Below are 25,072 nucleotides of genomic sequence, written 5' to 3'. Positions count from 1 at the left end.
CCCCAAATTGTTGCCAAAAAGTTGGAAGCACAGAATCATCTAGAATGTCATTGTATGCTGTAGCGGTAAGATTTGCCTTCACTGGAACTAAGGGGCCTTCCCCGGACCATGAAAAATTATTATTCCTCCTCTACCAAACTTTACAGTGTGCACTATACATTGGGGCAGGTAGCGTTCTCCTGGCATCTTCCAAATCTCAGATTCGTCATTCGGACTGCCAGATGGTGAAAGGTGATTCATCACTCCAGAGAATGCATTTCCACTGCTCCAAAGTTCAATGGTGTTAAACTTTACACCACTCCAGCCGATACTTGGCATTGCGCATGGTGATCTTAGGCATGTGTGCGGCTGCTCGGCCATGGAAACCCATGCCATGAAGCTCCTGACGAACAGTTATTGTGCTGACGTTGCTTCCAGAGGCAGTTTGAAACTAGGTAGTGAATGTTCCAACCGAGGAAGGACGATTTATACACACTACGTGCTTCAGCACTTGGCAGTCCCATTCTGTGAGCTTGTGTGGCCTACCACTTCACGGCTGAGCCGTTGTTGCCACTAAACTTTTCCACTTCACAATAAGAGCACTTACAGTCAACTGGGGCAGCTTCAGCAGGGCAGAAATTTGACGAACTGACTAGTTGGAAAGGAAGGAATCCTATGACGCTGACACGTTGAAAGTCACTGAGCTCTCCAGTAATGCCATTCTACTGCCAATGTTTGTCTATGGAGATTGTATGGATGGCTGTGTCCTCGATTTTATACACCTGTCAGCAATGGGTGTGGCTGAAATAATCGAATCCGTTAATTTGAAGGGTTGTCCACATACTTTATAGCGCCATTAGATCATGGGAAAAGGCCACTCTTGACAGTTGCACTTGAATCATTCCCATGGTGAATGGCTAGGCCTGCTACGCTATGAAGCCACACACTATTGCAGAGACTTTGATATTACCGGCTGCAATTGACATTGTGAAAATAATGTTTAGGGAGGTAGAAGCACAGAAACTCACATCAATGTCTTTGTCAGATAACACCGTGAAACAAAGAATTTATGCTATGCTATTGCTAGCAATCAAGAGTAAACTCTGACTGAATGACTCAAACTCCCCAGGTTATGCTCTCCAAATGGACGTTAGCTGTGAGATGCCGAGATGCCCAAGCATTGACTTTTGTTTGCTATACATGTTGGGGGATGCTATTCTTGATGACATATTGTTTTGTCTCACGATTCCTGAGCATGAAATGGCACAAGGGATGTTCAGTGTGCTAGGACCATGCCCCAGGACTACCTGACATGATGACTCCTTGCTGTCCCCAGTCCACCTGGCCATTCTGCTGCTCCAGTTTCAACTGTTCTGCCTTATTATTATTCGACCATGCTGGTCATTTATGAACATTTGAACATCTTGGACATGTTCTGTTATAATCTCCACCCGGCACAGCCAGAAGAGGACTGGCCACCCCACATAGCCTGGTTCCTCTCTAGGTTTCTTCCTAGGATTTGTCCTTTCTAGGGAGTTTTTCCTAGCCACCGTGCTTCTACACCTGCATTGCTTGCTGTTTGGGGTTTTAGGCTGGGTTTCTGTGCAGCACTTTGAGATATCATCTGATGTACGAAGGGCTATATAAATAAATACATTTGATTTTTGATTTACTGCGTGGCCATATTGACGAAAAACAGATTCCATGGGAGTGAATATCAGACTTTTGCACAGATGGGGCTCCATGTATGGTGGGATGCCGGGCAGGTCTCTGCACTCTATTCATGAATGAGTTTCCCTCTGCCATATGGACACATTGTCTGATACACCGAGAGCAATCTGCAGAAAAAGAGCTGAGCACAGAACTCGGAGATATACTGATTGTTAACTACATCAAACCGCAACAACTGCACACTCGCCTGTACACAAAACTATGTGGCGATATGGGATCAGAGCATGACGATGTTCTATTTCACTCCGAGGCTTGGTGGTTATCAAGGGGGAGTGTTGGAAAGAGTTTTTGCATTGAGAGAGGAACTGTTGTCATTCACAACAGATGTAAAATTACCGACTTGGTTGACTTTCTATGTAATGAAAAGAAAATGTGTCTCACTGCTTATGTAACTGTCATATTTGGGAAACTGAACGAACTGAACACAACCATGCAGGGGAAATACAAAAACATTCTACAGATGTGTGACAGAATCAGTCCATTCAGAGGAAATTATTATTATTGGAGAGAGAGTCTTTCAAAAGTGAACCATGCCCCGTTTCCTCGGCTGTGCATGTTTCCAACTGAAAAAATAATCAGAAAGTGACTGCTCACCTCCAACACTTTGGGAACTACTTCCCAATCCATTTGACTGTTGACATGCCAGTAAGTGAAATCGAACAGCTGATCGAGCTGTCATGTGAACAAATGCTGCAGACAACGCATTCACGGGTCACTAAGTAAGAGTTTTGGTTCCTGACTCAAAGGGAAATACCCTCCCTGTCGTCTCCCTCTGACCATTAATGCAGGGTTCAAAACAACTGGGAACTGGGAAGTCTCCCGACTTCCATCTTTAACGTGTTCAAGACAACTGGAAACTCGGCAAAAAACGAGCGCCGACTGAGGGAAATCGTTTTGAATATTCACCCAACTCAGAATTCCAACTCGGGAACTCGGACCTCTTTCTAGAGCATCGACTTTCAGCCCTGAAGATCACTGACGTCATGATTTGACCTCATATTTTTCCCATTTGTCATGAAAGCACCCTAAAACAAATGGTACCATTGCAGTTAATATCTATGTGAAGCTGGATTCAGTGCTCTCGTCTGAATTAAAACCAAATATCGATCCAGGTTGGATTTGAAATCAGAGATGAGGCGCACACTGTTGACCACGTCCCCTGACTATGAGATGCTCTGACACGACATGCAGCACACCCATCTCAGTAGTGGTGGTGATATAAGATACATTATGTCAGACTAATTTGCAGTTGACTGTCATAGCCCCAAATAAAAAAGTAAACATTGGCTGTTAACTACAACAAACAAACTCACATGGTTGGGGTCAAGAGAATTTCAGACATCAAAATAGGGTCGTGGGCCCAAAAAGTTTGGGAACCCCTGCACTCCACAGTCCACAGCAACATTTTCATGATATAATGTAGCAGTCAGTGAGGGCAGAGGGAGACATATAGCCTCCCTCTGGGGCAGCAGGTAGCCTAGTGGTTAGAGTGTTGGACTAGTAACCGAAAGATCAAATCCCCAAGCAGACAAGGTAAAAATCTGCCCCTGAACAAGGCACTTAACCCACTGTTCCTAAGCAGTCATTGAAAATAAGAATTTGTTCTTAACTGACTTGCCTAGATAAATAAAGGTAAAATAAATAAATAAACATATGCTCCTATACAAACCCTGATGGATGTCATTGGTTTAAGATCTATACATCACCAGTTTGCTGGAGTGTCTTTTATTATTATTATTATTATTATTATGTTATAGACCCTGGGCTGATATTATTATTATTATTATTATTATTATTATTATTATTATTATGTTATAGACCCTGGGCTGATATTATTATTATTATTATTATTATTATTATTATTATTATTATTATTATTATGTTATAGACCCTGGGCTGATATTATTATTATTATTATTATTATTATTATTATTATGTTACAGAGATCCTGGGCTGATATTATTATTATTATTATTATTATGTTACAGAGACCCTGGGCTGATATTATTATTATTATTATTATGTTACAGAGACCCTGGGCTGAAATTATTATTATTATGTTACAGAGACCCTGGGCTGATATTATTATTATTATTATTATGTTACAGAGACCCTGGGCTGATATTATTATTATTATTATTATGTTACAGAGACCCTGGGCTGAAATTATTATTATTATGTTACAGAGACCCTGGGCTGATATTATTATTATTATTATTATTATTATTATTATTATTATTATTATTATTATTATTATTATGTTACAGAGATCCTGGGCTGATATTATTATTATTATTATTATTATTATTATTATTATTATTATTATTATTATTATTATTATGTTACAGAGATCCTGGGCTGATATTATTATTATTATTATTATTATTATTATTATGTTATAGACCCTGGGCTGATATTATTATTATTATTATTATTATTATTATTATTATGTTACAGAGATCCTGGGCTGATATTATTATTATTATTATTATGTTACAGAGACCCTGGGCTGATATTATTATTATTATTATTATGTTACAGAGACCCTGGGCTGAAATTATTATTATTATGTTACAGAGACCCTGGGCTGATATTATTATTATTATTATTATGTTACAGAGACCCTGGGCTGATATTATTATTATTATTATTATGTTACAGAGACCCTGGGCTGAAATTATTATTATTATGTTACAGAGACCCTGGGCTGATATTATTATTATTATTATTATTATTATTATTATTATGGTACAGAGACCCTGGGCTGATATTATTATTATTATTATGTTACAGAGACCCTGGGCTGATATTATTATTATTATTATGTTACAGAGACCCTGGGCTGATATTATTATTATTATGTTACAGAGACCCTGGGCTGATATTATTATTATTATTATTATTATTATGTTACAGAGATCCTGGGCTGATATTATTATTATTATTATTATGTTACAGAGACCCTGGGCTGATATTATTATTATTATTATGTTACAGAGATCCTGGGCTGATATTATTATTATTATTATGTTACAGAGACCCTGGGCTGATATTATTATTATTATTATTATGTTACAGAGACCCTGGGCTGAAATTATTATTATTATGTTACAGAGACCCTGGGCTGATATTATTATTATTATTATTATGTTACAGAGACCCTGGGCTGATATTATTATTATTATTATTATGTTACAGAGACCCTGGGCTGAAATTATTATTATTATGTTACAGAGACCCTGGGCTGATATTATTATTATTATTATTATTATTATGTTACAGAGACCCTGGGCTGATATTATTATTATTATTATTATTATGTTACAGAGACCCTGGGCTGAAATTATTATTATTATGTTACAGAGACCCTGGGCTGATATTATTATTATTATTATTATGTTACAGAGACCCTGGGCTGATATTATTATTATTATTATTATGTTACAGAGACCCTGGGCTGAAATTATTATTATTATGTTACAGAGACCCTGGGCTGATATTATTATTATTATTATTATTATTATGTTACAGAGACCCTGGGCTGATATTATTATTATTATTATTATTATTATGTTACAGAGACCCTGGGCTGATATTATTATTATTATTATTATGTTACAGAGACCCTGGGCTGATATTATTATTATTATTATTATGTTACAGAGACCCTGGGCTGAAATTATTATTATTATGTTACAGAGACCCTGGGCTGATATTATTATTATTATTATTATGTTACAGAGACCCTGGGCTGATATTATTATTATTATTATTATGTTACAGAGACCCTGGGCTGAAATTATTATTATTATGTTACAGAGACCCTGGGCTGATATTATTATTATTATTATTATTATTATGTTACAGAGATCCTGGGCTGATATTATTATTATTATTATTATTATTATTATTATGTTACAGAGATCCTGGACTGATATTATTATTATTATTATTATTATTATTATTATTATGTTACAGAGATCCTGGGCTGATATTATTATTATTATTATTATTATTATTATTATTATTATGTTACAGAGATCCTGGGCTGATATTATTATTATTATTATTATTATTATTATTATTATTATGTTACAGAGATCCTGGGCTGATATTATTATTATTATTATGTTACAGAGACCCTGGGCTGATATTATTATTATTATTATGTTACAGAGACCCTGGGCTGATATTATTATTATTATTATGTTACAGAGACCCTGGGCTGAAATTATTATTATTATGTTACAGAGACCCTGGGCTGATATTATTATTATTATTATTATGTTACAGAGACCCTGGGCTGATATTATTATTATTATTATTATGTTACAGAGACCCTGGGCTGAAATTATTATTATTATGTTACAGAGACCCTGGGCTGAAATTATTATTATTATTATTATTATTATTATTATGTTACAGAGATCCTGGACTGATATTATTATTATTATGTTACAGAGACACTGGGCTGATATTATTATTATTATTATTTTATTATTTTACAGAGATCCTGGGCTGATATTAATATTATTATTATTATTATTATTATTATTATTATGTTACAGAGACCCAGGGCTGGGTCGATGTCACCGCATGAAGAGGCATAAACAGACTTAACCCCATCGCGACGTCCCCCAAAGGCTAACTTTCTAGCCCTTGCTATCTGCTTGCTTGCTAATTCGGCCTGCTAACTGCTAGCCTGCCCCGGTCTGCGAATTGCTAGCTTGTTTAGCCCCTGTCTGCTAACTGCTAGCTTGTTTAGCCCCGGCCTACTAACTGTTAGCTTGTTAGCACAGGCCTGCTAAATGTCTGAATCGACGTGTCCCCTGCCAGCCCAACCACTCACTGGACCCATATTCACTTTCAATCTCTTTTCGATTTTTAATTCGATTATACCTTCCGGTAACCTGCCTCACCCAATGTGATACGGAATCGCTATTATTTTTAATTTTTTAGAACACATTCAAGAACCTCCAGAAGCTAACCAGCTACAAGCTATTTAGTCATTGTTAGCCACTGCTAGCGGCTTTTACCTTCTGCACAGCCAGCCATTTTTTTTTGGCCTGGATAATACTCGCCAGTCTAGCTTCCCTGCCCCATCCACCGCTGCCCCCTGGACACTGTGATCACTTGGCTACATAGCTGATGCCTGCTGGACTGTCCATAAATCAATGTACTCATTCTGTTTGTTTATGTTTTATCTGTCAGCCCCAGCCGCACTCAGGCTCTGTGTGTAGTTAATCCGACCCTCTCTGCCTAGTCAACGCCATTTTACCTGCTGTTGTTGTGCTAGCTGATTAGCTGTTGTTGTCTCACCTACTGTTTTAGCTAGCTCTCTCAATCAACACCTGTGATTACTGTATGCCTCGCTGTATGTCTCTCTCAAATGTCAATATGCCTTGTATACTGTTGTTCAGGTTAGTTATCATTGTTTTAGTTTACAATGGAGCCCCTAGTTCCATTCATACCCCTGTCTGCGCATTATACCCTGAATATATTCTACCATGCCCAGAAATCTGCTCCTTTTATTCTTTGTCCCCAACGCTCTAAGCGACTAGTTTTGATAGCCTTTAGCCGCACCCTCATACTACTCCTCCTCTGTTCCGCGGGTGATGTGGAGGTAAACCCAGGCCCCGCATGTCCCCAGGCACCCTCATTTGTTGACTTCTGTGATCGAAAAAGCCTTGGTTTCATGCATGTCAACATCAGAAGCCTCCTCCCTAAGTTTGTTTTACTCACTGCTTTAGCACACTCTGCTAACCCTGATGTACTTGCCGTGTCTGAATCCTGGCTCAGGAAGGCCACCAAAAATTTGGAGATTTCCATACCCAACTATAACATTTTCCGTCAAGATAGAACTGCCAAAGGGGAAGGAGTTGCAGTCTACTGCAGAGATAGCCTGCAAAGTAATGTCATACTTTCCAGGTCCATACCCAAACAGTTCGAACTACTAATTTTAAAAATGACTCTCTCCAGAAATAAGTCTCTCACTGCTGCCGCCTGCTACCGACACCCCTCAGCTCCCAGCTGTGCCATGGACACCATTTGTGAATTGATCGCCCCCCTTCTAGCTTCAGAGTTTGTTCTGTTAGGTGACCTAAACTGGGATATGCTTAACACCCCGGCAGTCCTACAATCTAAGCTAGATGCCCTCAAACTCACACAAATCATCAAGGAACCCACCAGGTACAACCCTAAATCTGTAAACAAGGGCACCCTCATAGACGTCCTCCTCACCAACTGGCCCTCCAAATACGCCTCCGCTGTCTTCAACCAGGATCTCAGCGATCACTGCCTCATTGCCTGTATTCGCTATGGATCTGCAGTCAAACGCTCCCTGAAACACTTCTGTGAGAAGCACCTCCTCCCAGCTGCCCACTGCACTGAGGCTCGGTAACACGGTCACCACCGATAAATCCATGATTATCGAAAACTTCAATAAGCATTTCTCAACGGATGGCCATGCCTACTCGCCCAAGCCTCTCCAGGTTCTCCTTTACCCAAATCCAGATAGCAGATGTTCTGAAAGAGCTGCAAAACCTGGACCCATACAAATCAGCTAGGCAGATATTATTATGTTACAGAGATCCTGGGCAGATATTATTATGTTACAGAGATCCTGGACTGACATTAGCCTTAATCTTTGTGGGTAATAAAAGTGGCAGCAGCTAGTAAAGGTGATGTAGGCAGTATGCATCGTGGGTAGTGCCACTCTGGGCAGTTACAGAGACGCAATTCCAGGCAGCTAAAAGCGCTGTAAGCAGCAGCAAAAATGCCATGCCTGCCATGCCCGCGGCCCACCTAAAAGTCCCCTTGGGCAGCTAAATAACACACACAAACACACACGCTCACTCAGACTCACACAGACACGAATGCACATCAACACACCCACATCTCTAATGGTCAGTCCCTGCCAACCAAGCAAAAATACAACCACAAAAACAAAGAAATACACACTGTGTGTGTGTGTGTGTGTGTGTGTGTGTGTGTGTGTGTGTGTGTGTGTGTGTGTGTGTGTGTGTGTGTGTGTGTGTGTGTGTGTGTGTGTGTGTGTGTGTGTGTGTGTGTGTGTGTGTGTGTGTGTGTGTGTGTGTGTGTGTGTGTGTGTGTGTGTGTGTGTGTGTGTGTGTATTTGTGCGCGTATATGTGTGAGTCTGAGTAAGTTTGTGTGAGTGTGCATGTGTGTGTGTTTAGAGTTAAAGATAACTATTGCCTGCCTACTTTAAACTGCACTTTAATTAGAAAATCTCCAGGGCATTTGTTAAATCACAAACAAATCTCTATAGATCAGTTCTCTCCAAACCATGCCAGGCAGAAAGTGCTTACTGTGCATTCTGGCCTGCACTAATCATTTGTCCCAAAAACCATTCTATTCCTAATGTAGTGAACAACTTTCACCAGAAACAAGGGCACAATATAGGGAATGGGGTGCCATTTTGGATGCACACATAATGTTACTTGGAGTGTACTTTGTTTATGTATACATGTACAGTATGTAGCCTGGCCAACTGAGTGTTAGTATGTGTTTTAAGCGGTAGGCTGTGTGTGTGTGTGTGTGTGTGTGTGTGTGTGTGTGTGTGTGTGTGTGTGTGTGTGTGTGTGTGTGTGTGTGTGTGTGTGTGTGTGTGTGTGTGTGTGTGTGTGTGTGTGTGTGTGTGTGTGTGTGTGTGTGTGTGTGTGTGTGTGTGTGTGTGTGTGTGTGTGTGTGTGTGTGTGTGTGTGTGTGTGCGGGTGTGCGTGCGTGCGTGCGTGCGTGCGTGTGTGTGTGTGTGTGTATGTTAGAGTGTGCAGTGCTGTAAATCTTGCAGTCATTACCAGATTCCATTGAAATCTAAGAGCTCCAGCTGTTCCTGCTCAACTCTGGCTGTGCTGCCTGGACACTAGATCCTCTGTATATACACAGAGACACACACACACACTCTCCCTCTCTCTCCTCTCTTTTTCCCATCTCTTTCACTCGCTCTCTCTTCTTTCTTTCTCTCTCAATTCAATTCAATTTAAGGGCTTTATCGGTATGGGAAATTATTATATTGCCAAAGTGAAATAGAAAATTAACAAAGGTTAAATAAACAAAATAAAATGTACAGTAAACATTACCCACGAAAGTTCCAAAAGAATAAAGACATTTAAAATGTCATATCATGCCCCAAAACAGTGTTGTAATGATGTGCAAATAGTTAAAGTACATTCGTGGCCAAAAGTTTTGAGAATTACACAAATATGAATTTTCACAAAGTCTGCTGCCTCAGTTTGTATGATGGAAATTTGCATAACCTCCAGAATGTTATGAAGAGTGATCAGATGAATTGCAATTAATTGCAAAGTCCCTCTTTGCCATGCAAATGAACTGAATACCCCAAAAACATTTCCCCTGCATTTCAGCCCTGCCACAAAAGGACACACTGACATCATGTCAGTGATTCTCTCGCTAACACAGGTGTGAGTGTTGACGAGGAGAAGGCTGGAGATCGTTCTGTCATGCTGATTGAGTTCGAATAACAGACGGGAAGCTTCAAAAGGAGGGTGGTGCATGTTGTGCATTGTTCTTCCCTTGTCAACCATGGTCACCTGCAAGGAAACACGTGCCGTCATCATTGCTTTGCACAAAAAGGGCTTCACAGGCAAGCATATTGCTGCCAGTAAGATTGCACCGAAATCAACCATTTATTGGATCATCAAGAACTTCAAGGAGAGCGGTTCAATTGTTGTGAAGAAGGCTTCAAAGTGCCCAAGAACGTCTAGCAAGCGCCAGAACCATCTCCTATAGTTGATTTAGCTGTGGGATCGGGGCACCACCAGTACAGAACTTCCTCAGGAATGGCAGCAGGCAGGTGTGAGTGCATCTGCACGCAAAGTGAGGCGAAGACTTTTGGAGGATGGCCTTGTGTCAAGAAGGGCAGCAAAGAAGCCACTTCTCTCTGGGTAAAACATCAGGGACAGACTGATATTCTGCAAAAGGTACAAGGATTGGACTGCTGAGGACTGGGTAAAGTAATTTTCTCTGATGAATCCCATTTCCGATTGTTTGGGACATCCGGAAAAAAGCTTGTCCGGAGAAGACAAGGTGAGCTCTACCATCAGTCCTGTGTCATGCAGGTGTGAGTGCAAGAATGGGCTGACTTCAGTGGCCCAGAAATTAATTGACAGCATGCCAGGGTGGAAAATAAATTAACATAAATATAGGTTGTATTTACAATGGTGTTTGTTCTTCACTGGTTGCCCTTTTCTTGTGGCAACAGGTCACAACTCTTGCTGCTGTGAATACACACTGTGGTATTTCACCCAATAGATATGGGAGTTTATCAAAATTGGATTTGTTTTCAAATTCTTTGTGGGTCTGTGTAATCTGAGGGAAATAAGTGTCTCTAATATGGTCATACATTTGGCAGGAGATGAGGAAGTGCAGCTCAGTTTCCTCCTCATTTTGTGGGCGGCAGTGTGCACATAGCCTGCCTTCTCTTGAGAGCCAGGTCTGCCTACTGTGGCCTTTCGCAATAGCAAGGCTATGCTCACTGAGTCTGTACATAGTCAAAGATCCTTAATTTTGGGTCACAGTGGTCAGGTAGTCTGCCACTGTGTACTCTCTGTTTGGGGCCAAATAGCATTCTAGTTTGCTCTGTTTTTTTATCAATTCTTTCCAACTTGTCAAGTAACTATAGTTTTGTTTTCTCATGATTTGGTTGGGTCTAATTGTGTTACTATCCTGGGGCTCTGTGAGGTCTATTCGTGAAAAGAGCCCCAGGACCAGCTTGCTTTGGAGACTCTTCTCCAGGTTCATTTCTTTGTAGGTGATGGCTTTGTTTTGGAAGGTTTGGGAATCACTTCCTTTGAGGTGGTTGTAGAATTTAACTGCTCTTTTCTGGATGTTGATAATTAGCGGGTATCAGCCTAATTCTGCTATGCATGCATTATTTAGTCTCAATTTGGTGTTTGTCCCATTTTGTGAATTCTTGGTTGGTGAGTGGACCCCAGACCTCACAATCATAAAGGGCAATGTGTTCTATAACGGATTCAAATATTTTTTCCAGATCCTAATTGGTATGTTGAATTTTATGTTCCTTTTGACAGCGTAGAAGGCCCTTCTTGCCATGTCTCTCAGATCGTTCACAGCTTTGTGAAAATTACCTGTGGCGCTGATGTTAAGGTCGAGGTATGCATTGTTTTTTTGTGTGCTCTAGGGCAACGGTGTCTAGATGGAATTTTGGAACAACATTATTGTGATTTTTTGTTTAAAGGGGTGGATCAGCTAAATATTGCGGAAAGAATATTGGTTCCATCAATGTAATTGTCTGCATCATTTCCAATCCCCCATATATTTTTGGGGTAAGTATATATATATCCATACACACATGCATATATATACACATATATACATACACATACCTATATAGACATACATACTTTTTAAAAGAATATACCTTTATTATTATTCCCCGCAAACCCTACCACCGATCCCCCAATTGGAGTAAACCAATAAACACTTCTGCGTTTACCTTCAATTTATACATCTTATACACATTTTACATTCACAGTCTATTTTACAATAGTTATTTTTTGTTTGTTTTAAGTCCTGCCTCTATTTCTGATGTCCATCCAGTTTGATTTCTATGTGGAACTGTGCTATTTCACAAAAGTTCTGAACCTATATACATTTTACAGACCCCGTATGTTCTACGTGTTTTATCTTGCTATTAGTCCCAACCTTCAGCTCCATTCAACCCCTCTCATCTATCTCTCAGCATCATCCATTTTGGATTTCTACTTGCCATATATTTTTCAACTGTGCTGTGATGCTTCACAAACTAATTGAACCTTTCTATTCTCATAGCTTCTACAGATTGTATATTAAAAATAAACATTTTTGCTAAAATAATTATTATATTATTGATTGATTGACTATGGCTTTTCAAATCACCCAGTATTGCTGTCTGCAGCGTTAGTTCTAGGCAAATGTTGCAATTCTTCAGCCATTCCTGGAACTGACCAAAAAAAACACCATTATTTGTGTCTTACTGAGATAGACTGGCAGGGCCCAGGTCTGACAGAATCTGGGCAGAAGATCTAGGTGCTGATGTAGGCCCTCTCTGCCGTAGGCCCTCTCTCTCTCTATCTCTCTCTTTCCTACCTGAGTAGTGGTCCGGTGCCGTTCTTGGTGGTCCCCCCTACAATCAGCTCTTCCTGCCAGTGCATGTACTTCCTGGAGAGGCCATGGCAGCCGCCAGTCAGGATGCGAGCCAAGTCAAAGGGCTACAACACAACAACATAGTCAATGGGTCTGTGTCTGTATGGGTGTGTGCATGCATGTGTACAAACAGCATATACATGGAGGTGTGTGCGCATGTGTGTGTGTTTCTGCATCATGCATGTGTGTGTGTACCTTGGTGGTGTTCTTGTTGGGGGCAGTGAGGGGACAGTCGGGGTCTTGGGGGTTGAGACAGGGCCGGTCCATGTAGCCATGTCCCACGTCAGCCTTCTCCAGCATCACCTCCCAGCTATCTACCTGGACCTTCAGAGCCCGAAGCTCTGTCAGGAACTCCTTGGGGTCAAAGTTGGTCCACTGCAGAGGGTGTGATATGCCACTAGGAGTGGTGGGTAGACACAACTCTAAATCACAGAAATCCACAATCTTCAACATCAAACCAACACTCCAGAAACAAAAACTCCAGAACTCAACACTCCAGAACCCAGCACTCCAGAACTCAACACTCCAGCACTCAACACTCCAGAACCCAGCACTCCAGAACTCAACACTCCAGAACTCAACACTCCAGAACTCAACACTCCAGAACCCAGCACTCCAGAACTCAACACTCCAGAACTCAACACTCCAGAACTCAACACTCCAGAACTCAGCACTCCAGAACTCAGCACTCCAGAACTCAACACTCCAGAACTCAACACTCCAGAACACAGCACTCCAAAACTAAACACTCCAGAACTCAACACTCCAGAACTCAACACTCCAGAACCCAGCACTCCAGGGAGCAACATTTGTAAATCGTAGTTTCCAGAGCTATAGGCAGTGATGTGATCTGTGTGCTGGATTTGGTGTGTGATGCGATGTGTAAAATGTGTGATGTGAATAATGTATGATGTGATGTGTAGAATATGTGATGTGCACAATGTGTGATGTGGATAATGCATGATGTTTATAATGTGTGATGTGTATAATATGTGATGTGGATAATGTATGATGTGTAAAATGAGTGATGTGTATAATGTGTGATGTGCACAATGTGTGATGTGGATAATGCATGATGTTTATAATGTGTGATGTGTATAATATGTGATGTGGATAATGTATGATGTGTAAAATTAGTGATGTGTATAATGTGTGATGTGTATAATGTGTGATGTGGATAATGCATGATGTGTATAATGAGTGATGTGTATAATGTGTGATGTGTATAATGCATGATGTGTATAATGAGTGATGTGTATAATGTGTGATGTGTATAATGTGTGATGTGGATAATGTATGACATGTATAAGGTGTGATGTGCATAATGAATGATGTGGATAATGTATGGTGTGTATAATGTATGATGTATATAATGTGTGATGTGTATTATTTGTGATGTGTACACTGTGTGATGAAATGTGTATAATGTATGATGTGTATAATGTGTGATGTGATGTGTATACTGTATGATGTGTAGAATGTGTGGTGTGTATAATGTGCGATGTGTAGAATGTGTGGTGTGATGTGTATAAAGTATGATATGTAGAATGTGTGATGTGTATAATGAGTGATGTGTATAATGTGTGATGTGTATAATGTGTGATGTGTATTATTTGTGATGTGTACAATGTGTGATGAAATGTGTATAATGTATGATGTGTATAATGTGTGATGTGATGTGTATACTGTATGATGTGTAGAATGTGTGGTGTGTATAATGTGCAATGTGTAGAATGTGTGGTGTGATGTGTATAAAGTAAGATATGTAGAATGTGTGATGTGTATAATGAGTGATGTGTATAATGAGTGATGTGTATGTGTGATATGTATAATGTGTGATGTGTATCATGTGTGATGTGTATAATGAGTGATGTTTATAATGAGTGATGTGTATAATGAGTGATGTGTATAATGAGTGATGTGTATAATGAGTGATGTGTATGTGTGATATGTATAATGTGTGATGTGTATCATGTGTGATGTGTATAATGAGTGATGTTTATAATGAGTGATGTGTATAATGAGTGATGTGTATAATGAGTGATGTGTATAATGAGTGATGTGTGTAATGAGTGATGTGTGTAATGAGTGATGTGTGTAATGAGTGATGTGTATAATGAGTGATGTGTGTAATGAGTGATGTGTATAATGAGTGATGTGTATTATGAGTGATGTGTATAATGAGTGTATAATGTGTATAATGAGTGATGTGTGTAATGAGTGATGTGTGTAATGAGTGATGTGTATAATGAGTGATGTGTGTAATGAGTGATGTGTATAATGAGTGATGTGTATTATGAGTGATGTGTATAATGAGTGATGTGTATTATGAGTGATGTGTATTATGAGTGATGTGTATAATGAGTGATGTGAATAATGAGTGTATAATGTGTATAATGAGTGTATAATGAGTGATGTGTATTATGAGTGATGTGTATTATGAGTGATGTGTATAATGAGTGATGTGTATTATGAGTGATGTGTATAATGAGTGATGTGAATAATGAGTGTATAATGTGTATAATGAGTGTATAATGAGTGATGTGAATAATGAGTGTATAATGTGTATAATGAGTGTATAATGAGTGTATAATGAGTGTATAATGAGTGTATAATGAGTGTATAATGAGTGATGTGAATAATGAGTGTATAATGTGTATAATGAGTGATGTGTATAATGAGTGTATAATGTGTATAATGAGTGATGTGAATAATGAGTGTATAATGTCTATAATGAGTGATGTGAATAATGAGTGTATAATGAGTGTATAATGAGTGATGTGAATAATGGGTGTATAATGTGTATAATGAGTGATGTGTATAATGAGTGTATAATGTGTATAATGAGTGATGTGAATAATGAGTGTATAATGTGTATAATGAGTGTATAATGAGTGATGTGTATAATGAGTGATGTGTATAATGAGTGATGTGTATAATGAGTGATGTGTATTATGAGTGATGTGAATAATGAGTGTATAATGTGTATAATGAGTGTATAATGAGTGATGTGTATTATGAGTGATGTGTATAATGAGTGATGTGTGTAATGAGTGATGTGTATAATGAGTGATGTGTATTATGAGTGATGTGTATAATGAGTGTATAATGAGTGATGTGTATTATGAGTGATGTGTATTATGAGTGATGTGTATAATGAGTGATGTGTATAATGAGTGATGTGTATTATGAGTGATGTGTATAATGAGTGATGTGTATAATGAGTGATGTGTATTATGAGTGATGTGTATAATGAGTGATGTGAATAATGAGTGTATAATGTGTATAATGAGTGTATAATGAGTGATGTGAATAATGAGTGTATAATGTGTATAATGAGTGTATAATGAGTGTATAATGAGTGTATAATGAGTGTATAATGAGTGTATAATGAGTGTATAATGAGTGTATAATGAGTGATGTGAATAATGAGTGTATAATGTGTATAATGAGTGATGTGTATAATGAGTGTATAATGTGTATAATGAGTGATGTGAATAATGAGTGTATAATGAGTGTATAATGAGTGATGTGAATAATGAGTGTATAATGTGTATAATGAGTGATGTGTATAATGAGTGTATAATGTGTATAATGAGTGTATAATGAGTGATGTGTATAATGAGTGATGTGTATTATGAGTGATGTGTATAATGAGTGATGTGTATAATGAGTGATGTGTATTATGAGTGATGTGAATAATGAGTGTATAATGTGTATAATGAGTGTATAATGAGTGATGTGTATTATGAGTGATGTGTATAATGAGTGATGTGTGTAATGAGTGATGTGTATAATGAGTGTATAATGAGTGATGTGTGTAATGTGTACTCACGGGAGGTAGACCATTCCAGACTGGAGCTTGGCTCCCTCCCAGAAACAGTCCAGCGGAGTGATGATGAGACAGGGGTGGAGCTTTTCAATGATCTGACAGGAGAATGCAGACACCATGTTACCACTGATGCTATTATCAGTACAGTAGAACATCACATTATACTAAAATCACATTATGATAGTAACATCACAACAACTTCTTGATGATCTGATCAGAGAGCAGAAACCACGTGACCACTGATGCTCTACAACTACTAATCACATTCTATTCCTCTGTATGAGAGGCTGTGTTTGGTGTAGAAAGAGAGAGACAAAGTCAGTTCACTCATGCTTACCTGGTTCACAAAATGAGCTTCAGTATCCATTTCTCCTGATTTGTAGCATAAATGTTCCAATTTCCATTGTCTGAAATGGAGGCATTCAATATATCACTTGCACAACAGCTTTGAACAATCTAAAACATAATTTGTTTGAATGTGTGTGTGTGTGTGTGTGTGTTAGACTGTCACCTGTTATAGCAGCGGACGTGCACTCAGCTGGTGTGTGTGTATGCAATGTATGTAAGTACAGTGTGTGTGTGTGTGGGTGTGTGTTAAAGAGGTAAACATGCACTCAGCCGGTGTAAGAACAGTGTGTGTGGGTGTGTGTTACCTGTTAAAGAGGTAAACGTGCACTCAGCTGGTGTGTGTGTATGCATGCATGTAAGTACAGTGTGTGTTGGTGTGTGTTACCTGTTAAAGAGGTAAACGTGCACTTGGCTGGCACTGACGGCTGAGTCCAGGTGTTGTTGTAGCGCCTCCAAAGTGAGCACGTTAGCGCCCTCCTGGCGCGGTGCCTGAATCATCAGCTGGGGACTGAACATGGACTCCTCGCCCATCTTCAGACGTGTGTATTTCAGCTCCTGATTCACCCTGCCGCCCACTGCACACCAGAGTACAGACACACAGTCAGTATTGTATGTACACACACCAACACATATTACATACACAACTTTCAGAACCTGGTCTGATGTACAAAAACACACAACCTTCTATAACAAACTATAAAATCACATTAATATATACATCAGCCTTCCTGAAAGAGCAATAATGCATGTGATGACTTGTCAGCCCCGGTTACCAATATCTTTTCCAATAGCCTTAGAATGTCAGTACAGTGTCATAAAATGCCAGTCTCTACCTCAGTATTTGATCTCTGCCTCAGCCTTACAAAGACAAAAAAGGAGGGAGAAAGTTGTTCTTCCGTCCCCTTCCTCCATCACTACCTTCCTCCCTCGCTCTGACATACTGTACATTTACATAAAGGTACAAGATAAAACTATCCATTTTTTTAAGAGTGATTTTTCCCTATAGGATGAGACATCATTGTCTCCACCTCTGCCTCTGAAGGACAAGTCAGACGAGTAGAACGTAAGCCGTATGCTGCAGGTAGCCGTCCTATCACTCCTGACCAGAGAACATCGGCCATCAATTCCTGTTATTTTCCAGATGATTCCACAAGTTAATCTACTGTGTATGGCCGACATCCATTAGCCCTGCTTAAAGCTCGAACCCCTATGTTGTGAAACAGCCACATCCGTTTGGGACATTACAACAACAAAGAAGTCACTTCCTCGATCATCACTGCATGCGTTTCATAAAACAGCAGAATATCTACTAGAGCTCGACCAATTCATTGGAATGGCCGATTAATTAGGGCCGATTTCAAGTTTTCATAACAATCGGAAATCAGTATTTTTTTGACGCCGATTTTGCCAATGTTTTTTTTTACAACTTTATTTAACGAGGCAAGTCAGTTAAGAACACATTCTTATTTTCAATAATGGCCTAGGAACGGTGGGTTAACTGCCTTGTTCAGGGTCAGAACGACAGATTTTTACCATGTCAGCGCAGGGATTCAATCTTGCAACCTTATGGTTAACTAGTCCAACGCTCTAACCACCTGCCTCACGAGGAGCCTGCCTGTTACGCGAATGCAGTAAGAATCCAAGATAAGTTGCTAGCTAGACATGGTTGATGATATTACTAGTTTATCTAGCGTGTCCTGCGTTGCATATAGTCGATGCGGTGCGCAGTCGCGACAAAGGACTTTCGTTGCTACCTAACCATAAACATCAATGCCTTTCTTAAGATCAATACACAGAAGTATATATTTTTAAACCTGCATATTTACTGTAGCTAAAAGAAAGGTGAGCATGCAATATTAACCAGGTGAAATTGTCACTTCTCTCGTGTTCATTGCAAGCAGAGTCAGGGTACATGCAACAGTTTGGGCTGCCTGGCTCATTGCAAACTAATTTGCCAGAATTTTACGTAATTATGACATAACATTGAATGTTGTGCAATGTTACAGCAATATTTAGATTTAGAGATGCCATCCGTTAGATAAAATACAGAACGGTTCCGTATTTCACTGAAATAATAAACGTTTTGTTTTCGAAATGATAGTTTCCAGATTCTACCATTTTCATGACCAAAGGTTCATATTTCTGCGTGTTATTATGTTATAATTAAGTCTATGATTTGATAGAGCAGTCTGCATGAGCGATGGTAGGCACCAGCAGGCTCGTACGCATTCATTCAAACAACACTTTCGTGCATTTCGCCAGCAGCTCTTTGCCATGCTTGAAGCATTGCGCTGTTTATGACTTCAAGCCTATCAACTCCCGAGATTAGGCTGGTGTAAACGATGTGAAATGGCTAGCTAGTTAGCCTGATAATAGCATTTCAAATGTCACTCGCTCTGAGACTTGGAGTAGTTGTTTCCCCTGCTCTGCATGGGTAACGCTGCTTCGAGGGTGGCTGTTGTCGATGTGAAATACAAATGGTATAGAGAGAAATAGTCCTATAATTCCTATAATAACTACAACCTAAAACGTCTTACCTGGGAATATTGAAGACTCATGTTAAAAGGAACCACCAGCTTTCATATGTTCTCATGTTCTGAGCAAGGAACTTAAACGTTAGCTTTCTTACATGGTGTCACGTTCTGACCTTTATTTCCTTTGTTTTGTCATTATTTAGTATGGTCAGGGCGTGAGTTGGGTGGGCAGTCTATGTTTGTTTTTCTATGTTTTGGGGTATTTCTATGTTTCGGCCTAGTATGGTTCTCAATCAGAGGCAGGTGTCATTAGTTGTCTCTGATTGAGAATCATACTTAGGTAGCCTGGGTTTCACTGTGTGTTTGTGGCTGATTGTTCCTGTCTCTGTGTTTTGCACCAGATAGGGCTGTTTTGGGTTTTCACGTTTCTTGTTTTTGTTAGTTTGTTAGTTTGTTCATGTGAAGTGATTTATTAAAACATGAATCAAAATAACCATGCTGCGCTTTGGTCCGCCTCTCCGTCAATGGAATAAATCCCTTACAGAATCACCCACCAACCAAGGACCAAGTGGCGTGGTAAAAGACAGCGACGGCAGCAGCAGCAGCAACAACAACCGCGGCCAGCATCACAGGACTCCTGGACATGGGAGGAGATACTGAATGGAGAGGGACCCTGGGCACAGGCTGGGGAGTATCGCCGCCCCAAAGCAGAGCTGGAGGCAGTGAAAGCTGAGCGGCAGCGATATGAGGAGGCAGCACGGCAGTGCGAAAGGTACGAGAGGCAGCCCCAAAACATTTGGGGGGAGCAGACGAGGTGTGGTACTAAGCCAGGTAGCAGGCACCGTGTTATGTGGTTAAGCGCACGGTGTCACCAGTACGTGCCCATAGCCCGGTGCGCTATAGGGCAGCCCCCCGAAAGTGCCATGCGAGTGTGGGCATCGAGCCAGGGCGAATGGTGCCTGCTCAGCGTGTCTGGTCGCCGGTGCGCAGTTTTGGTCCAGGGTATCCTGCGCCGGCTCTGCGTACTGTGTCTCCGGGGCGCTGGGAGGGTGCAGTGCGTCCTCTGCCTGTGCTCCGCTCGTGCCGGGCAAATGTGGGAGTGGAGCCTAAGGGAGAGGTGCGTGTAGTAAGCACTAGATCTCCCGTGCTTACCCACAGCCCGGTTCAACCTGTGCCTGCACTCTGGAGTAGAGTAGTTGTACAGCCTGGGGAAGTGGTGCCAAGGTTGCGAACCAGAGCTCCAGTGCTCCCCCACAGCCCGGTCCTTCAGGTGCCTCCTCCTAACACCAAGCCTCCTGAAGGTCTCCCCAGCCTGGTGGTTCCTGTGGCAGCCCCACGCACCAGGCTGTCTCTCTGTCTCCTCCCTGCAGGTGGTCCCGCCTTTCTGGCGCTGCTTCCCGGAGTCTCCCGCCTGTCCGGCGCTGCTTCCCGGAGTCTCCCGTCTGTCAGGCGCTGCTTCCCGGAGTCTCCCGCCTGTCCGGCGCTGCTGCCGGAGTCTCCCGCCTGTCCGGCGCTGCTGCCGTAGTCTCCCGCCTGTCCGGCGGGAGACTACGGAGCCCCTCAGCCCAGAGCCCCCCTCGCCGCCGGAGCCCCTCAGCCCAGAGCCCCTCAGCCCAGAGCCCCCAGCCCAGAGCCCCTCAGCCCAGAGCCCCTCAGCCCAGAGGCGCTAGAACCCCTCAGCCCAGAAGCGCCAGAGCCCCTGCCCCTCTGTCCCGAGCTGCCCCTCTGTCCCGAGCTTCTGCCCCTCTGTCCAGAGCTTCTGCCCCTCTGTCCAGAGCTTCTGCCCCTCTGTCCCGAGCTTCTGCCCCTCTGTCCCGAGCTTCTGCCCCTCTGTCCAGAGCTCCCGCCCCTCTGTCCCGAGCTGCCCCTCTGTCCAGTGAGGTCATTGAGAAGGGTGGCCATGGTTAGAAAGCCACGGAGGCGGACAATAAAGCTTTCTTCTCCAACCCTTTGTTTTTGCATTATTTAAACCAAATTGAACATGTTTCATTATTCATTTGAAGCTAAATTGATTTTATTGATGTATTATATTAAGTTAAAATAAGTGTTCATTCAGTATTGTTGTAATTATCATTATTACAAATAAATAAAAATCACCGGATTAATCGGTATCGGCTACAATCCAATTAAACAATCGACTACAATTCCTGATTCCTGATATTCCACGTAGGTGGAATATTGTCAGCATATTGTAATCGGGTTAAAGTTAAGCATGCTAATCTGTCTGGGCCAGACCACCCAGTCAGACCAGAGAGCAACATGGAGGGAGGGGGCCATGTCTGGCAGTATTAGGGAAACACACTCAATGTTTTTTTCTCGACCCAAACACAGCGCCCCCATCTGATCTGGTTTGAGAGCATGCTTAGAATCAACATTATAAATAGCAGGCCTGAGTTAAACAAAGACGGGTGGTGACATGCTTTTTATTGCTCACTCCCTGTTCTCCCCTCATCTACATAAACCTACATGGAACTGATTTACCTACACCTGCATGGAACTGATCTAACTACACCTGCATGGAACTGATCTAACTACACCTGCATGGAACTGATCTACCTGCACCTGCATGGAACTGATCTACCTACACCTGCATGGAACTGATCTACCTACACCTGCATGGAACTGATCTACCTACACCTGCATGGAACTGATCTACCTACACCTGCATGGAACTGATCTACCTACACCTGCATGGAACTGATCTACCTACACCTTCATGGAACTGATCTACCTACACCTACATGGAATTGATCTACCTACACATACATGGAACTGATCTACCTACACCTGCATGGAACTGATCTACCTACACCTGCATGGAACTGATCTACCTACACCTTCATGGAACTGATCTACCTACACCTACATGGAACTGATCTACCTACACCTGCATGGAACTGATCTACCTACACCTGCATGGAACTGATCTACCTACACCTGCATGGAACTGATCTACCTACACCTGCATGGAACTGATCTACCTACACCTGCATGGAACTGATCTACCTACACCTGCATGGAACTGATCTACCTACACCTGCATGGAATTGATCTACCTACACCTACATGGAATTGATCTACCTACACCTACATGGAACTGATCTACCTACACCTGCATGGAACTGATCTACCTACACATGCATGGAACTGATCTACCTACACCTGCATGGAACTGATCTAACTACACCTGCATGGAACTGATCAACCTACACCTACATGGAACTGATCTACCTACACCTTCATGGAACTGATCTACCTACACCTACATGGAATTGATCTACCTACACCTACATGGAACTGATCTACCTACACCTGCATGGAACTGATCTACCTACACCTGCATGGAACTGATCTACCTACACCTTCATGGAACTGATCTACCTACACCTACATGGAACTGATCTACCTACACCTGCATGGAACTGATCTACCTACACCTGCATGGAACTGATCTACCTACACCTGCATGGAACTGATCTACCTACACCTGCATGGAACTGATCTACCTACACCTGCATGGAACTGATCTACCTACACCTGCATGGAACTGATCTACCTACACCTGCATGGAACTGATCTACCTACACCTGCATGGAATTGATCTACCTACACCTGCATGGAACTGATCTACCTACACCTGCATGGAATTGATCTACCTACACCTACATGGAATTGATCTACCTACACCTACATGGAACTGATCTACCTACACCTGCATGGAACTGATCTACCTACACATGCATGGAACTGATCTACCTACACCTGCATGGAACTGATCTACCTACACCTGCATGGAATTGATCTACCTACACCTACATGGAATTGATCTACCTACACCTACATGGAACTGATCTACCTACACCTGCATGGAACTGATCTACCTACACATGCATGGAACTGATCTACCTACACCTGCATGGAACTGATCTACCTACACCTGCATGGAACTGATCTACCTACACCTGCATGGAACTGATCTAACTACACCTGCATGGAACTGATCAACCTACACCTGCATGGAACTGATCTACCAACAACTGCATGGAACTGATCTACCTACACCTGCATGGAACTGATCTACCTATACCTGCATGGAACTGATCTACCTGCACCTGCATGGAACTGATCTACCTACACCTGCATGGAACTGATCTACCTACACCTGCATGGAACTGATCTACCTACACCTGCATGGAACTGATCTACCTACACCTACATGGAACTGATCTACCTACAACTGCATGGAACTGATCTACCTACAACTGCATGGAACTGATCTACCTACAACTGCATGGAACTGATCTACCTACAACTGCATGGAATTGATCTACATGCAACTCATAAAACTGATCTACCTACACCTACATGGAGCTGATCTACATGCAACTCATAAAACTGATCTACCTACACCTACATGGAGCTGATCTACCTGCAACTCATAGAACTGATCTGCCTACACCTACATGGAGCTGATCTACCTGCAACTCATAGAACTGATCTACCTACACCTGTATGGAACTGATCTACATGCAACTCATAGAACTGATCTACATGCAACTCATAGAACTGATCTACCTACACCTGTATGGAACTGATCTACATGCAACTCATAGAACTGATCTACCTACACCTACATGGAGCTGATCTACCGACACCTGCATGGAACTGATCCAACTGCACCTGCATGGAACTGATCCAACTGCACCTGCATGGAACTGATCTAACTACACCTGCATGGAACTGATCTACCTACACCTGCATGGAACTGATCCAACTGCACCTGCATGGAACTGATCTAACTACACCTGCATGGAACTGATCTACCTACACCTGCATGGAACTGATCTACCTACACCTACGTGGAACTGATCAACCTATACCTACATGGAACTGATCTAACTACACCTGCATGGAACTGATCTAACTACACCTGCATGGAACTGATCTACCTACACCTGCATGGAACTGATCTACCTACACCTACATGGAACTGATCTAACTACACCTGTATGGAACTGATCTAACTACACCTACATGGAACTGATCTAACTACACCTGTTTGGAACTGATCTAACTACACCTGCATGGAACTGATCTACCTACACCGGCATGGAACTGATCTAACTACACCTGCATGGAACTGATCTACCTACAACTGTATGGAACTGATCTACATGCAACTGCATGGAACTGATCTACCTACACCCGTATGGAACTGATCTACATGCAACTCATAGAACTGATCTAACTACACCTGCATGGAACTGATCTACCTACAACTGCATGGAACTGATCTACCTACAACTGCATGGAACTGATCTACCTACAACTGCATGGAACTGATCTACCTACACCTGTATGGAACTGATCTACATGCAACTCATAGAACTGATCTACCTACACCGGCATGGAACTGATCTAACTACACCTGCATGGAACTGATCTGCCTACAACTGCATGGAACTGATCTACATACAACTGCATGGAACTGATCTACCTACACCTGCATGGAACTGATCTACA

At 41.4% G+C, this 25,072-nt stretch overlaps 1 protein-coding gene across 5 annotated transcripts in view; it reads right to left on the bottom strand.

Moving 5' to 3' along the window:
- Positions 1–25,072, bottom strand: part of LOC124036525 (protein patched homolog 1-like) — a 158,811-nt gene that overhangs the window by 92,091 nt on the left and 41,648 nt on the right. For all 5 annotated transcript variants that reach the window (XR_006838924.1, XM_046351221.1, XM_046351220.1 and 2 more), the window contains exons 3-7: positions 17,461–17,650; positions 17,065–17,134; positions 16,731–16,822; positions 13,091–13,292; positions 12,839–12,960 (exon numbers count right to left, since the gene is read on the bottom strand). Coding sequence is in view for 4 of the 5 variants with exons in the window: in XM_046351221.1 (XP_046207177.1) it covers positions 12,839–12,960; positions 13,091–13,292; positions 16,731–16,822; positions 17,065–17,134; positions 17,461–17,650 (676 nt within the window). In the remaining variant the exon portion in view is untranslated. The remainder of the gene's footprint in view (positions 1–12,838; positions 12,961–13,090; positions 13,293–16,730; positions 16,823–17,064; positions 17,135–17,460; positions 17,651–25,072) is intronic.

This window comes from Oncorhynchus gorbuscha, linkage group LG05 (genome assembly GCF_021184085.1).
Source record: "Oncorhynchus gorbuscha isolate QuinsamMale2020 ecotype Even-year linkage group LG05, OgorEven_v1.0, whole genome shotgun sequence".
NCBI lineage: Eukaryota > Metazoa > Chordata > Actinopteri > Salmoniformes > Salmonidae > Oncorhynchus > Oncorhynchus gorbuscha.
This window is presented reverse-complemented; position numbering and strand designations above follow the sequence as displayed.